This window comes from Sturnira hondurensis, unplaced genomic scaffold (genome assembly GCF_014824575.4).
Source record: "Sturnira hondurensis isolate 20B ecotype Veracruz unplaced genomic scaffold, ASM1482457v3 Scaffold0011378, whole genome shotgun sequence".
NCBI classification, from domain to species: Eukaryota; Metazoa; Chordata; class Mammalia; order Chiroptera; family Phyllostomidae; genus Sturnira; species Sturnira hondurensis.
The window spans coordinates 161,525-178,842 of NW_028084009.1; the positions used below are offsets into that span (position 1 = coordinate 161,525).

Sequence of the window (17,318 nt, forward strand, 5' to 3'; positions counted from 1 at the left end):
TTAGCCTGTGCTAAGAGTTTGACATGCATTTATGGCATCCAATCCTCACTCTCACTCCGAGAGGTAGAAACTAGGATCATCCCCAATTTGTAGACGCAGAACGAAGGCTCAGAGGAAATCATTATCACTGCCAAGGTCACGCAGTGTGGTGAGCAGCAGGCTGGGCTGCGCACTCGGCGTGCGGAGGAGAATGCATCAGACATTCATCGCCGTCTCCACTGTGGCCACACCGGTTACTGTCCAACCATGAGGCTACTTCTTAAACCAAGGAGGGCAGTTCAATGAACCAGGAAAACAACATGGTAAGAGAAAGCACGATGGGGAAGGGCATCTGAAATGTGCTGTTTAAACTCACCCAAACAACCCGGGTGCCCGTGTACAGCTGTGGAGCCTGCAATGCACACCCGCTCTCACCCAGCAAGCTCTACATTCCAGAATTTGACCTTTCGACCCGTGCTTTCCCTTCAGGAGCACTTTTGCCTCCTGAGGGACATTTGCCAATATCTGGGGACATTTTTGTGTGTCACCAATCGGGGGGCAGAATGCTCCTGGCATCTCATAGGCAGAGGTCAGAGAGGCTGCTCAACACCCTCTAATACACAGGACAGACCCCTCCCACAGCAAAGAATCATCCAGCCCAAAGCGTTAACTGGGCCGAGGCAGAGGACTGGGTCGGTGGGTGGGTGGGTGGCCACCACCATACACTGCAGCCTCACTGCGACAGCAAAAGACTGGGGGGAAGGTCACTCGTGAGGACTCATCAGGTAGTTAATACACGGGACCGGTTACCATCAACTACGTTGCACACACCGCAGCACTATGCAGCCTGTGGCGAGAATCTGCAGATCTGGATACACAGACACGAGTTCCTGGCGGGGACCCTTGATCTACATCGCTGGGGGGTGGGGTGGAATCCTGGTGCCACAGAGAATCCCCGGGCCGGCCCACCTGGGCACAGAAACCCACAGAAAGGCCGCTCTCCTCCATGCCGGCTGTGGCGGAGGCGGCCAGGACAAGGACACGAAAGGCCTCTGGGAAGGAGGCTCAGGGGAGACTTTCATTTACTTCAGGTCCTTCTGAACTGCAGAAATTCCTTTTCCTGTTTCTTTTTTTAAAAAGATGCATTTTTATTACATTTATTGGGGTGATGTTGGTTAATAAAATTATACAGGTTTTCAAGTGTACAGTTCTATGATACATCATCGGTATATTGCATTGTGTGCCTGCTATTGTGGGCGAATCTTCTTAAACAGATGCATTTTGAACTTAATTTTGAAGAAGGCACTCACGTGATTCAAAAGGCAAAACACAGTAAAATAAATGCGGTGAGGAGTCCCTCTCCCACCCATCTCCCCACTCCCCACCCACCGTGGCTCAAGGTGACCAGTATCACCGCTGATTTTATGGTCCCTTCTAGGGCTTCTTATGCATTCACTCATCCAGCATGCATTGGCTGAGCACCTACTATGTGCCAGGTGCTGTTAGAGGCCCAGGGGATACAGCAGGGAACAAACAAGTGTCTCCCCCTTTGTAGGTGACATGCCGGTCAAAGGGTACAGACAACAAACAGATAACTGTGGTTTTCTAGGTGGTAAGAAGCAATAAGAAAAAAAATAAAATGGGAAGTGGGTCCCCAGGCAGGGCAGAAGACTGTAAATTTAAATATGGAAGCCAGGGACAGCCGCTCTGAGAAGGTGCCATTTGAATCAAGGCCTGAAGGAATGAAGATCGACCCAAAGGACCCCAGGGAAAGCACCAGCAAGTATGCAGAGGGAGACGGCCTGAGGGAGGTCAGGGGAGCTGAGGGCCGAAGACCACCGACCCAGTGCTGTGGTCTGAGAGCACCAGGCATCGCCCTGGGGGGACGGGGGGCGGGGGCTGGACACTCATGCAGACAAGTGGCTGTAAGAATCACCCCACCATGTGACTGGTTTCCTCTCACTTCTGTCGAGATCACATGACTGGGTCTCTGTTTATGTCGAAGACACCTACCTACGACAGGCCCTCCTGCTGCGCTTGCTTCCAGGAGTGGCTGTAAAATTTCAAAATTAAGTACCTGTCTCCTGAGTTTACACTGAGAAGAAACGCAAGCCTGTGTCCACCACAGATGCAACAAGAATGGTCCTAACAGCCAAACCTGGAGATAACCTACCTGCCCATCCACAGGAGAGTAGGTGAGTAAGTAAGTACACTGCGGTGCATCCGTACCGTGAAATAGAACACGGCACCGAAAACGAATGGATCGCAGCTGCAACGTGGGTAAATCTCCCAGACACACGTGAGCAAAGGACACCAGACACGATGAAAAACCCAAAGACAGGGAAAGCCAATCAATGCTACCTGATCAGCAGCTGTCCTTGGGGGAGGGGGGCAGGTATGTGCTGGAAGAAGCACCGAGGAGTCCACACTTGGGACTACATCCTTTACTGTATGTGAGTTCCACCTCATAAAACAGGTCATTTTCTTCAAAAACTAATACAGTTTGAAATTGTAATAATTTTTAAGTTGTAGCAGACTGTCACGAAGAGACGTGACGAACAGTAAGTGCTCAGTAAATACTTGCTGAATGAGTGAGTGTGAACGAACGCATGAAAAGCTCCAATCCCAGCACTGCCAGGGACCAGCCACACAGTGACCCCGAACAAGTGACCTCTTCACACTTCTAAGCCTCAGCTTTCCTACCACAAAAACTGGGCTCAGAATTGTCAACATGCAAGGTCACTGTCCAGACTAATCAGGACGTGTGGGCGGGCGGGGGGCAGCTCCTGCCTGACCAAGTCCTTTGTGCGCTGCACATGCCAGCCCCACTGACTCCATCCCTGCCCTGTCTCCCCTCCTCTCTGGGGCCAGGACCCTGCAGCCCTGAGGACGAGGACGGAAGGCAGTTTTCCAGAGAGAGTGAGGTCACACAAGAAAGCCAGGCCCGGGGAACACGGGGGCCTCCATCGTGCACACAGAGGGCCTATTGACGTTCTCCCAAAACTCCCCAGAGCCGCTGCCAAAACGAAGCCCCAGCCCAATCATTCATCCTCCCAGCCTCGACATTTCAATGCCCAGAGCAGGGCAGGGGCTGGGGCTGCCGGGAGGGCAGCTGGAGGTGTCAGGCTCCCAGGGGCACTTGGGAAGGGATTTTCCGCTGGCTCGAAGCCAAAGGGCCTGGCACGAGGTGGGTGGAAGGCAGGAGGGTCATGGTGAGCAAGGGGAGAAAGCTGAGTTGGGGAGTGGAAGCCTGAGGCCGGGTGCTCCTGACATCCACCAGGCACGGTCTGCTCACAGGGCTGAGAGGTCCCTAGGGGCTGCAGGGAGCTGCGCAGGAAGACCAAACCAGCTTCCGGCAGGGTGGCCGTGCCCCTGACCTCCCAGCATCAGGTACAATGTGCAAAGGGGCCCCCAAGTGTCCACACCTTGACGTTCTCCTCCGTGAGGCCCTTCTCCACCGAGTCTGCCACATTCTGCCGGATGCGATGCAGGAATGCCTGGAGGAGAAAAGCAGGAAGATGTGAGTGCCCACACCTTGATCTTCCAGGGATGGCCTAAAAGAAGGCAAGGTCAAGTGCCAAGGAGGACCTGGGAGGTAGCACAGGGCAGGGGGCATGAGCAGGGAGTAAGGAAAAACTACTCGGCCATTCAAGCGACATCTGTCACCGCGGAAAACTCCCAGAGCCCTGCCCTGCTTCACCTCCCACCGGCCCCTCTCAGACCAGCGCTCTCTCCCTTTTTCCTTTTTCCTTTAACTTCTAAACAGTAACACATTTCACATGGCTCAAGAGTCATAAATACAAAAAGTCTCTCCTACACCCGGGGCCCCGTTCATGGAGTCCCTCCCCTCCCCAAGCCCCCAGGACTGCAGCTACTAGTGTCCAGCACATCCTTCCAGAAGACCTTCACGTAAACACACACACACACACACACACACACACACACACACGCCGGTCAAAGAGCACAACCCTCCAGGTGTAAGATGAACGAGCTCAGGGGAACTAACACATACCCAGTTATGGAGATTAAAATACTGTCATTTACGATTGAAAGCTGCACTGCGGCGGAGTTGGTTACACCGTAGACTTCCCCAATGTTACATGTCAAATGTATCGCAACGAAGCTGGGAAAACCAACACATAGTCTTATTTTCCCCCCTTTGGATATTCCAAAAACTGGCAGCGTACACAGAGCGTGCTGGCCCTGCCTTTTCCACTCACCACCATTGCCTAGAGGCCTCTCCCTCTAGTCCCACGGGGGGCTCCTCGGTCTGTTTCTACAGCTGCCTGGGGTCCTACTTTAGCAGGGATGGGCCCCAGTCGTTCTGCTGCTTCTTTCAGGGGCTCAGCACACAGAAACCATTTCTGTCCTCAGTGGCATGACAGGTGACCAAGGACAGCAGCAGAGGCATCTGTGGGGCCCGCCTAAGGGGCAGCCACTCGCCGCCCACCCCAAGCGTGGCCAGGAGGGAAGGCAGCAAGCCCAGTATCACCAGATGTTCTGGGCTTTGGTTTTGTTTTGTTTTGTTTTTTCCAACAGAAACCAGAAGTTACAATTTCTTGAAAGCAAAGTCTCCCAAATTTTCAATGTTGGCCCAAGAGCCCTCTGTTTTTGTGAGGAACTGAATTTTAGGGGTCGGGCATGGAAGTGGGGGGACCAGAATGGAGGGTGTGTTGTCTGAGGTGACGGTGGCCTGGCTGGCTCGGGTGGCAGAGCAGACGGAAGAGCTACTGAGAAGGTCTCGTGGGCAGGTGAGAGGACAGAAGGAGTAGGGGCAGACGGGGCACCAGGAGACGGCACCAGGGGGAGACCGAGGCCCGTCACGCAGAGCAAGCCCCACGTGGTTGCAGACTCGAGGATGCGACCCCAGGGCGACCTGGCAATAGGCAGGCGGTCACCCTACAAAGATCACCTTAGGGTCCTGTCACGACCACAGGGCAGGAGAAGCTGTGGTGGCCAGCCAGTCGCCTTCCTTGCAGTGGCCAATTACACACAGGGGACTCCACCAGAGGGGCGGGGCGGATGACCACATACTGTCCTTGTCACCACGCTCAGCCGCAGGTTAATCAAGGGCGAGTCTCATCCAACCATGCTTATCTGGGGAGATCTCTGCGTGGTGGGGAGATGAGGGGGCCGTCCAGGATGGAGGGAGGCAGGGGGGACAACAGCTGTCGGATCCTTTCCCGTCACCCGGACAAACGCCCGTGGCTGTCATGAGGAGCTGGCCAACCACAGGTCTCCACACGGCAGGTCACAGAGAGGAAAGTCGGGGACACGAGCACAGCAGCCTCGCCGCTGCCCCCACTCGCTGCGGGAACGCTCCGCCAGTCCCTCCACCTCTGTCTACCTCCCCTGACACCCAGACTCTCACCTGGATTTCTGCCCACTCCACACCCCACCTGGCCATCCAAGGAGCATTTCAAATTTAACCCACCCAAAACCTAGATCCTGACCCCAGTCCGACCCACAGTACCAACTGTAACGCACCCTTGCAGGAACTCCAGCCAACCCCCACCCCCTGATACCCCGTTTCCATCTTCACCCCACCTCCTCAGCCACCCACCTGGTCCAAGTCACCATCACTTCCGGCCAGAACTAATGCAGAAACTAACCTCTTCCCTGGTCCCCCTGGCTTCCCTCTCCCACCAAAGAAAGCCCTTTCTCCACACAGAGAGCCAGAGGGATCCTTTTAAATATGTAAATCAGATCCTGTCAACCCACGGCTTTAAACTCTCAGGCCTCCTTCCACAGTCCATAAGGTCCCTCGTCCTAGTCAGTCTCTCCGAACTCCCCTTCTAGCACTCCGTGCCCCCCACACCTCAGTAACCTGTAGCCACACCATCATTCGCTCTGTGCCTTCCACCTGCCAGGCACATTCCTTCCGCAGGACCTTCGCACGTGCTCTTCCTACCAGCAAGACAGTCTCCCCAGCTCTTCCCCGGGCCAACTTCCCCTCATGCATCAGGCCCTGGCTCAGATGTCACCTGCGCGAGGCGCCCCTGCACTTACCACCTTCCCATCCTGTGTGAAGAGCGTATGTGACGAGTGAAGACGGAGGTTAAGCCGTCCACACCAGCTCCTGAAGGAGGGCCCGGGTAAGAAGCGAGCATGGCTGGGATGAACCTAACCCTTGTCCAAGGACAGGGGCCAGGTGTGGACACTGGCGGTTTGGGTTTAAACTATAGTCCTCCTCTCTCCTGCTGTGTACGTGGCTGCAGGACGAGGCACTGGCCTCTCTGAGTCTCAGTTCACTCTTCCCAATTATGGAGAGCACAGCAGCCCTGTCCTGCCTTTCCGGGTGTATCAGCACAAAGTGAATGGAAGCCGCACTGAGGGCAGGGGCCTGGCCTCCCTAGTTCCCAGCTGCCACCGCAGGCCCAGACGGTGCCTGGCACACAGCAAGCACTCAGAAACCAAGGGAAGGGATGGAATGTGCCTGGCACAGGGCCTGACACACAGCCAGAGCCTCCATTCAGGCCACTTGGTAGCCTGCTGGTTTTTCTTTTTAAAGGGCAATGGGCAGTGGGGACAGGGGACGGGAGTTCCTAGAGGTTGTTTTAAACAGAGCCCACGATGCTGCCGGGAAATCCGGCTCCCAGCCTCCTCGGACTGGATGGAGACAAAGGCAGCCTCCGTGAACGCCAGCGAGTGCAGGAAGCCGGGTGTGCAAGAAGGCTGACCTAGATCTGGGCTTCCTGTCCCGGTTTCTTCACACAAGCAGGGCCACCACTATTGTGCTGGGACAATGAGAGGCTCAGGCCACCCACAGAGAAGCCGCAAACAGGCCAGTGCGATGGGCTCAATGGGCAGCTCGTGGCCCGGAAAGAATGGGCAGGCAGGGGCTCCGGGCCCAGCCGTCATGCTACCCAAGACACGACCGTCTTTTCCAGGCGACTCTGATGCCCTCTGTGCAGGGGTGGGGTTGAAGGGACCCTCAGGGCAACTCCTTGTCTCAGCCCTGACAGCTGTGCAAGGCTCAGCCTTCATCTACGAAACCTCTGCGGAGACGAGACCATTCTCAGGACCACCAGGGCTGCCTGGGACTCGGCCTCGGCCATGGACGGCCTCTCTGTCCACGCCCTGTCCGCGCCACTCGTCTGCAAGGGCCACTGCCCCGCATCTGCCCAAGTCCTCCTCCTCTCCTTGCTATGATGACGAGGATGACATATGGCAAGGATCCAGAAAAGGATAAAGAACAATTTAACCAACACCCACAGACACATCATGGCTCCTCTTGGGTAAATTTTAGCATTAAGCCAAATTTGCTTTAAACCATTTTCTAAAAGAAATGCATCAAGTCTGGGGAGGCACAGACTGCGAAGGGGCATCAGAGAGCCCTTGAGGCTGCTACAAACGTTCTCCTTCTGGACCCGAGTGGTGGGTACGCAGGTGGACGCGTGTGCACAGCCTCCTCGGTGTGCACCCAGGGCTAGTTCACTTTACCCATGTGCTGTGTACACATCAAACTACCCCCCGCCATGTAGAAACAGGAAGAAATGAATTGTCACAGAGAGAGTTGAGCCACCTGTGCACCTGCCCTCCCTGCAAGGCACCGCCCGCCCTGGAGATGGTGCCTCTGCTCTCTTCCCATGCACGTGAGAACCGAGAAGCAATAGGGAGTACCGTTTGACAGGTTGCTGGACACACACATTTCTAAAAGCGGCACGTACACTTCTGCTTTCCCATTCACGGCATCTTCCTCATTTATCCACATCAATCCATACAGCTGGCAGCACGAGCGTCCAGACCCCAGCCGTACCACTTACCCCGGGGGAGGGGGACAGGCGCACGCCAGCTCCACTTCCAGATGCCAGCACCCACATCTCTTGGCTCACCCACAGCCACACAGCTAGAAGGGGCAGAGCTGGGCCTCAAATCCAGGCAGCATGGCCCGGTGATGGATCCCCAACACACGTCATCAGTGAGTAACTGTAGACAACATACTACACAAGCATAAAACTGGGCGCAGCTGCCCTGTGGGGGGCCCCAGGGACCCGCCATCTGTCTGGAACCTGTGGTCACAGCCTTGGGAGGAATAAATGTCTCCCTGGAGATAACAGGGATGGGAAGAAGCCTCGAAGCACTCTCTGAGACTGGTGCTGGGCAACCTGATCACTGAGGGGAGCAGGACTGGGCGCCCCCAAGGACATCTCCTTCTTGGCCAGGGTGACCTCACCAGACATATGGTGAAACCTGAGAGGACCAAGGGACCAGTTAGAGGGAAGGGGAGATGGGAGGCAGGGCAGTCCCAGACCACAGCAAGGACAAAGGAAAGGGGGTGCCCGAGGACCCCACACCCCCTCTGTGGTCTGGGTGGTGGGGGCCCGGGGAGGCAAAGCGCCATGGAAGAGCTGAGGCCTGAGTCCAGGTAATAATAATAATAATAATAATAATAATAATAATAAAACAGCAGTGACAGCAGCATAGGACGGCTTTGCACAGCCTGCTCCAAGCCACACCACCCAGGCCAGAGTTTGGGGAACCCCCAATGCCCAGTGACCCCTTCAAAGACCAAATCCTATGTTCCATCCACCCAGGTTGTGTGCATTTATCCCTCAGGGAAAAATAAATCTCACACGTATCATCGAAGTTTCACTTCAGAATCTCATGTATAATTCTATCACTTGAAGCTTCGTCAAATAAACTGTCCATCTCGACAAAGGAAAAGCGTGCTAAAACTCATTTGTAGGAGTCCATTTAATGATATTTTTTTAAAAGGCTGTTGATGTATCCCTAGCTGCAATAATAACCCAAGTTACAGAAAAGTACATAAAATGTAATCGCATTTGGGTTAAATTATCTCTACATAAGCATAGAAAAGCAAAGTACAGACTACCCTAAATTGTGTGGGAGGATGGCCAAAATTACTAGCTGTCCCCCAATATCTGGTCTCTCCTTTTCCTTTAGAAATAGAGCCCCAGATTTTGGGATAAAGGCTGTATTTCCCAGCTTCCTTCAGCGAGGTGTGGCCACGGACTAAAGTTTGGGCTAGTGGAGTATAAGTAAGTGTATTTGGTTCAACAACTTGTAAGTATCCTTAGGGATGAGGGGAGAAAGGAAGCAAGGATTCTCTTCTGTTGCTTCTCCTTCCTACTGATTAGATAGCAAATGTGATGCCTGGAGGTCAGGCAGCCACCTTGTACCATGAAGTGGAGGCCATGTGTTGAAGAGGGTGAAATAGCAGGGCAGAGGATTTTATGTCTCTAATGACAGTGGAGCCTACACATCTGCTCAGAGATGCCTATAATTCAGTAAGAGAGAAAGAAACTTCCATTCTGTTTAATGCACTGTTACTTGGGCTCCCTCTATAGCCATGAAACCTAGCACTGAGAGTGGAATTATCAGTGATTTCAATGTTTTCTTCATTTCTGTTTTTTCTGAAGTTCCACAACAAATACGCTGCCTTTAAATCAAAGGTCCTTTTGTAACATAGAAGTTTTTACTTTTTTTTTTTTTTTGGACAAGAGGTTACTAAATGTTCCAGGCTCTCTCTTGCCCACCCCAATTATCACATCCTCAGCATCTTTCCCCAATTATCACCTCCCTCAGGAAGCTCATTCTGCATTTTCTTCCTGGAAAACACGTGGCCCCGTGCAAATGGGCTGTGTCCGCAGGCAGAGAGGAGAGCAGGAGCCAGGCAATACGAGGTGACAAGGCTTTCCTTCTGCAATGGGGCCTTGGAGCTACCCACCCCTCCTTTTCCGTGTTGACTCTGGAAACCACAAACCCCGCCCCAGGAAGGTACCCATCCTGGCCAGCCCACATGAGCTGGCCTGGCGCTTCCACAGCCTGGGGAGGAACACCAGACCAGCCCCATCCAGCCCTGATGCAACCCAGGCTGAGATTAAAAACCTGACCATTTAATTCTCAGCAAGCACCCTCTTCGGGGCAGGCTTATGCTGGGAACAGAGTCACTGACCCAGAACCAGCTTGTCCAGAAGACCCAAATTTCAGATTTGAGACGTCATCTCCAAGGAAGGTCACATACTCAGTCACAGTTGCCATACCAGAGAGGGCTGAGAAGGTAACATTCCTTCACGGTGGCCTCTCTGATAGCACATTATAAATTATACATTCATGCCATTCTACAGTCACAGCATAGATACGTTACATTGCACTGTACCTTTAACAGATGGATGTCTTCCTGTGAGCACTAAAACAAGCTACAGTTGTGAACTCCATACTGTTCCATGAACATACCAAGCACAGTCCTACCTCAGGGCCTTTGCACTTGCTGTTCTCTCTATGGAAGACTCTGTCCAGACATCCACGGGGCCCTTTCCTTATTTCATTCCCATCTAGAATCCAAAGTCACTTCTTCGGAGAGGCCGCCTCCCACCGCCCCATTTAGAGCAGAAGCTCACGCTTCCCCCCCCAACTCCCTCTCACCCCTCCTTATCTCCCCCTGCGGCACTTACCTCCACCTACACTTATCTACTGCTTTGCTTGTTGCCATTTGCCCCCTGCAATGTCAGCTCCAGGAGGACAGTGGTTTGTGCGTGCGGCATTGCCCTCCACCCCAGGCCTAGACCACTGTCTGGGACAGAGCAGAGCTCAGTACCATGGGCTCAGTGGGTGGCTAATGACCAGCTTTTGTCTCCTTCCTGCAACCCCATGGGCTGTGCTGTGAGGATCCCCTTTTTAGGAAAGAAGAAAGCGGGGCATGAATCACCAATGGGGTTTGGGGTCAGGCAGCCAGGCTTTGGGTGATGGGGCCTCAGCTTTCAAGGCGCCAAAGGTAGGAGTAAACGTGACACAGTGCGCCACAGCCTGGCACCTCTGTGTTCCCCTCTGCCCTGACCCTGAGAGCCCCCGGGTCCAGCTCGGTGCCAGATCACAGGAGGTGCCCAATACCCTCCCAACACAGGAGCACAGAAGGGGCGGGCACTTGTTTCCACGTTGCCCTGAACAACAGTGGGCCCGTTCCCGCAGGCCTCGGTGTAAGAGGCGCCATTCCTCCACTTTCGGAAATACTGGAGGCTGTTTCCTCCGACATGAGTGCTGGCGCCGAATTCAAAAAGGAAACTGCGCTGTCATAATTACTACACTTTGATTTAAACGTCTACAAAGCGTAAGCTAGGTCAGCGTGTTGAGCACCAACCAGCTCTATCTACAGCAGCTGCATAGGCAGAGGGTGTGGCCAAGACGGGAGCCTGGGCCGGCTCCGCAAAAGAAAACTCTGAGATGAGCATTTGAGTGCAAGTAGGTGACCAGAGAGAGGATCCCCGCAAACACAGGCAGGGGAGGGCAGTCAACAGAGGGAATGAGACTGAGCGAGGGGTCGGGACCGGTGACCAGGCTGGATCCCTTTGAGGATGAGGAGCCAGTGCAGAACACACACTTCTGAGGGATCCCCAGGGGTTGAGGGGGCTGGGTCATTTATACACCAGTCCTACTGGTCACTGGTTGGAAGGGGGTGTTAATTCCCTGCAACTTCTGATGCGCCCTAAAAGTGCAGCAGCTGCCCTACTGGACAGACAAGGCCATCAGGCAAAGACTGCAGGTGCAGGCGGTGGAGTAGCAACAGTGTCCGCAGGGAGTCCAAGCCCTGATGTAGATAAACTTGAATCCACTGTGTTTCCTAAGGGGACTTCTGTAATCAGACCAGCCCCATTTATAGACCTCCTACTATGTGCCAGGGACTTTTACATTTGTCCTACATTATTTTTGCGTATCACCATTTGGTTTTTCCATCCTAAAAACAGTTCTGTTCTCTACTGCTTCCAAGTGCCCCGGGGGGAGAGCTGAGGAGGGACAGCTTTGCAAACCGTAGAGTGCCCCACACCTCCCCACCTCGCTGCACCCGACTGCCAACCACATGGCCTCAGTGAGTCACCCAACTTCTCTATTTCCTCATCCCCCCCCCAAAAAGAGGCAGTTGAGGAGATTTCAGCAAGATGATTGAGATAAAAGCTCTGTAACTACACAGACGTCTGGAAGAGGTGGTACAGGGGCTGGGCAAGGGAGGTGAACCGGACTACGCGGGGAAACGAGGAATTGCATGTGATTATATCCCAGGGGAAAAAGGCCATCACCAGGTGCTCTCTATGCCAGCAAGCGTATCCACTCCTGCATTCGTATCCACTCTTGCATTCGCCCGTCCCATCAACACTGACAGCACACCACCAAGAGCCAGGCACCACGCTAGGAGCCAACAACACATCGGTGAATGAACAAATCAGACCCGATTTCCCACCTCACAGAGCAGTGGCAGGACAACAGAAACAGATTTTAAAATAAAATGTCAGGTAGGGATAAGTGCCATGAAGAAAAATAAAGCAGAAGGAGAGACCAGAGAGGGACAGGGTTGGAGGGCAGCTGTCACATGTTCAGAGAAAATCTCTTGGAGATGACATTTGAGCAGTGTGGACCCCCCACCCCCCAAAATCCATACCAAGAAGGACTTGTGGTGGCTCAGTGGGCTCAAATTTAAAAACAGAGCCTAGTAGCCACTGCTGGACAAGGGCCTCTCATGCAAGCCATGCTCCAGGGAGAAGCCTGCACTGACCTGCCCACCTCCCTGCCTGCCTGCCCACTCTGTCCTCTGAGCCAACCCTTATAAAGAAGGACCTGGAATCATATTTCAACCAACAGAACTAAAGCTTTTCCTGTCCAATCAGGGCTGTGCAGCTAGATCATTAACTTACTAACAAATCAGAATGGCTCCATTGCACTTATTGGACCAATCAAACTGTAAGGATTTGGAGTCCTCATTTGCATGAGGATAAATTAGGGACCAGAGGCAGGAACTTCTCTTTATATAAGTCAGCTCCCCTGTGGCTCAGGAAGCCCACCCGAGGCTGAGTTTTCTGGACTGGACCTGTGACACTGGGGCTGTCTCAGCAGAGCAAAGCGGCCTGAGGCAGTGGGCTGGAGCAGAGCGGTGCTCTCTACTAGACAGAGGTCCCCCGGAGCCACCTCACGGCCAAAGCCGTGCCATACGTACTGTGACTGAGCTGCATCAGAGCCCTGCTACATCACCGCTGGGAGGTCTGCACTGAGCAGTGTCCCCCTTCATCTCCCCCCACACTGGGGACTCCCATTGGCACTGAATAGGCACCAGTGACCACGGTTCACAGCGCCTGTTCCAGGACTGAGGAGAGGGAGCAGCTGCGTGCGTGCGTGTGTGTTTGAGGGATGGGCATTCTGGGTAGAGGGAAAGTCAGTGCAAAGACCCTGAGGCATACGCACCCTTCCCAGACCATCCTGACTGAGCCGCCTGTCCCTCTTGCTGCCCTGCTTTCTTCGCAGCACCTGCCACTGTGAACTCATCAGTCCATCGGTCCATTGTAAGCTCCCCTCCCCCTCGGAGCATCAGTTCAAAGAAGGCAATGACATTTGCCTTTCTGGGTCACTTATCCCCCGGGGGGCCTAAATCTGGGCCCAGCACATCGAGGACCCTCAATAAATACGTGTCTAGCTGATTAATCAGTCAGCTGTCTGGAAAACACCCCCGGACACCTATCCCTATTCAGCTTCTAAGTCTGAAGAAAGGTGCTCCGTTCTCATCCAGCCCCCACCATGGAGGAAGTTGAAGCAAAAATGAAGTTGCTACAACCTGTTGTAAACAGGTCTGATGTAACCGTGGGGAGAGGGGAACCACAGAGGGGAAGCGAACGCTCTGGCCCATACAGACCCCACTCCAGGGGCGGGGCCCAGCCTGCGACCTCCCTGAACTCACCATTTCTTCAGCAAAAATGAACGCACTACCTCCTGCGTGTCACTGAGTTCTCAGTCACTCTGGGGGGGTCTCACACCAGGGGCCCACAGGCGTGTTTCGCTTGATCTTCAGGGTTTCAGGAAAATTCAGGTCTGTGTTTGCATTTCAGATTTCCCATTCAAATCTCAGTTCCCGGCGTCTTCTGAAAAAGTGACCCACTTGTCTCAGATGCCTGCAGGGCTACAGGAAGCTGCTGGAGAGTGGCAGCCCTCGTCTTTACCCAGAGTGGGTGCTCCTCGGTTTTCCACCACCCAACCTGCTCTTGCACTCATCTCCAAGTTGGGCCCTGTGGGCACTGGAGTGTGAAGCCCCCATCCCAGGCACAGGGCTGACAAATGTGAGGACTGTCACTTCTCCTAATGCCCTCACCCTGGACAGACATCACCAGTGGAGCACAGATCTCTCTCCTGCTGGGACTTCTCTGTGCTTCGAGGTTGCTGTCACCGACACCCATATGTGGTCTGAGACCCTTCCCATTCTCCCTCCAACTTCTCCCCGCTCCTCTGAGCCCCTCAGCCCTTTTCCCTGAAGAATGGGCTCAGCAGAGTGAGATTAGAGCAGGCCCACAAGAGTGGGACCCAGGTTCTTGAATAAGTAATTTTCTGTCACGGGAGCCATCCTGTACATGACAGGATGCTGCCAGCCTCCCAGGCCTCTACCCACTAGGTGTCCACAGCAGCCCCCAGCTGTGACAACTGGAAGTGTCTCCAAACACTGCCCGACGCCCTGGAGGGCAGGGGAGAGCAAAATCTCCCGCAGCTGAGAATGACTGCACCTCAGGGAAGAACATGTCTGCAGAGCTGAGTGTTTTGGGCACAAATCCTGGCTTAGTCGTTCACTGTCTCTGTGACCCTCAGCGGCCTCTGAGTCTGTTTCCATCGCTACAAAATGGGTGCTAATGGGGACGGAGTTTCTTTTGGGGTGTTGAACACGTCCTTACATGAGAAGGTGGTGATGGTTGCACAACTTAGTGAATATTCTAAAAACCACTGCATTCTACACTTTCGGGGGGTAAATTGTATGGTATGTGAGTTCCATCCCAATCACCTGTTAGGTGCACATACAAAAAAGGTAGCTCCCTCATGGGGTCTCGTGAGAATTTGGTAAGTCAGGATGAAGTGTGTTAATAGGCACAAAATGAGTCTCAGCCTTACTATCAGCATCAGCCCGAGCTGATCTGGGGCTCATATGGGCGGGTGGCTTCGAGGAAAAGCCTAAAGTAACCGAGACAGTGGTGGCTGGGAACAGACTCCGCTTTGGGTGGTATTTCCCGCCGGAATGTCCCAGACAAAGCCAGCTAAGTCATTCAGGGCCCCAGGATGCAGGGCGGGGTGGCTGGACGTCCTGGGGTCCCTGTGCCCATCTGCAGCGGGACAATGGGTGGAATGTGGTCTCCTCTCCACGGGGCTGACACTTGACATCTGAAGACAATGACTTTCAAGAGGTTTTGTTTTTTCCTGGCCCAACTTTTTTTCCCATCTCCCCAAACAATTGTTCCTGGGGTTGGTGGGGGAGCCGGGTCCCCCCCTTAGCTTGTGAAGGATTGTGTCTGGAGAGCCAGGAAACAATGCACAAAGTGAGAGAATGTAAAAATAGTGGCGTTCAGGGAACAGGCCAGGGAGGGGGCTCAGCGTGGAGGTTTCCTCTGGTTTCTTTTTCCCAGCCCCGGCTCGGGGCCCCAGGAGGGAAATTGGGCCCGTGAAGGGGCTGCTGACAGCCACGCCAATCTCCAGGGCACAGACCTTTGCTGCTGAGAAGTCGTTTGGAGTTTTGAACTCAGGGAGTGTCAGCTATGTTCCCACTGCCCCCCACACATTGCCATGGCCCAGACAACCTCACCCATTTCACAGGAAAGGAAATTGAGGTTCTCAGTGGAGGAAGAGCCAGCCCCAGAACACAGAGCTAAGTGGACAGAACTGGGATCTGGTTTCTAGGCCATCAGAGTCCCGACACTGACCTTCTGCCATGTCCACTCTGACCCAGTCTGGACCAATAGGCCCTCACTTAACATCGTCAATAGGTTCTCAGAACTGCAGCAAATGGCATGTAAGAAAACCACTTTTTCCACGGGCTAATTGATATAAACAAGAGTTACATTCCTGGGCGTCTCCTCAACATTATAATGAAACGATGTTGAGCAAAAAGGATGCGATTTGAGGACCTGCTGTACTCTCAGCTTCCCTAACTACCCGCCCACCAGCAATGGGGCCACCTCACTGAAGTCATCTCTCCCGCGCTCCTCAAGGGCAGGCACCTTTGTCTCCATGGTCCAGCACAGTGTCTGGCTCTCCAGGCCCAGGAGGTAAAGGGAGGCCAACCTTCCGAGGGGGCTCCTGCGGATGCCGAGGGGCAGAGAAGGCCCCAGCTGCCCGTGCCTACGGTGGCTGGCTGAGTAATGGCCCCCCAGACATGTCCACAGCCTAATCCCTGGACCTGTGCATATGGAACCCTAGGGGGCAAAAGGGACTTTGTAGATGTGATAGGGCTAATGATCTTGAGTTGGGGAGATTACCCTGAATTACCCACGTGGGCCCAGTGTAGTCACCAGGGTCCTTAAAAGCAAAAGAAGGGGGCGACGCAGTGAGAAGGGCTGCACTGGCTACTGCTGGCTTTGAAGCTACAGCGGGGCCAGGAACCGAGGGGTGTGCGCAGCCTCTGGGAACCGCAACGGTGAGTAGCCGGAGTCTCCCCTCGGCCTCCAGAGAGCACGCGGCCCTCCCGACACCTTGCTCTAAGCCCTGCACGTCCCATTTCGGATCCCTGACCTTCAAAAATCTAAGGTAATAAATTTGTGTCCCTTGACCAACTCTGTGGCAATTTGTTGCTATAGCAATGAAAGAAAACTAATAAAACCGCTTGGCTTGAGACGTGTCCACGAGAGAGAAAGTAAACCTCCATCACGTCTTCATTTATCGCAGCTGAACGTGATTCTAATATCCCATTATTACTATGAATACATAATACTGGTATATAGCACAGCTACATAGTTCATACATTATTTATTAGTCTTGTAATTAGTAAGCTGTGAAATATCTTCTCACCCCAACTGTCTCTATTAACAAATATTCATAAGGACACACGATCTGATAACTATAATTACTCTAATAGGTTTAATAATATAAACTGTCCTTAACTACCCACCTCTGTTCAGTCCCCAAGTTTACGCGGCAAGAAGCCATTTCGTAAGATCATGAGGGAAATCTTGGGACACCGAGTTACCCAAATTAATAGACGCCTGTGTTTCCAATGGAGGGTGGACACAAGGACCAGCTGCAACAGGTATTAAGCCCTCCCTGTATGCCAGCACCAAGGGTATATGAGGAGCTGACCACTGTATCTCCATTTCACAGATCAGGCAACGGAGTCAGGGTCATTTGCTCAAGGTCACAAAGGGAGGAAAGGACCAAGCCAGGACTGAGCCAGCCCAGGGGTCTCCAAAGACAAGACTCTTCCCCGTGGGACTACAGTGCCTCTTGGGTTCAAAGGCTGGGAGAATTTAGCTGGGAGGAGGGGAGTGGTGTGGCCAGGTGAGATGGCCAGAGGTCGGGAAGCATAGATCATTCAGGCCTCCCTGACTGGGGAGGCACTAGGCAAGTCACAAAGGGATGTTTACGAAATG

The 17,318-nt window shown here is 53.5% G+C and overlaps 1 protein-coding gene across 2 annotated transcripts in view; it reads right to left on the reverse strand.

The window, feature by feature from the left end:
* Nucleotides 1–17,318, reverse strand: part of PREX1 (phosphatidylinositol-3,4,5-trisphosphate dependent Rac exchange factor 1) — a 169,133-nt gene that overhangs the window by 99,403 nt on the left and 52,412 nt on the right. For both annotated transcript variants that reach the window (XM_037059851.1, XM_037059849.1), the window contains exon 2: nucleotides 3,405–3,476. In XM_037059851.1, the coding sequence (XP_036915746.1) occupies nucleotides 3,405–3,476 (72 nt within the window). The remainder of the gene's footprint in view (nucleotides 1–3,404; nucleotides 3,477–17,318) is intronic.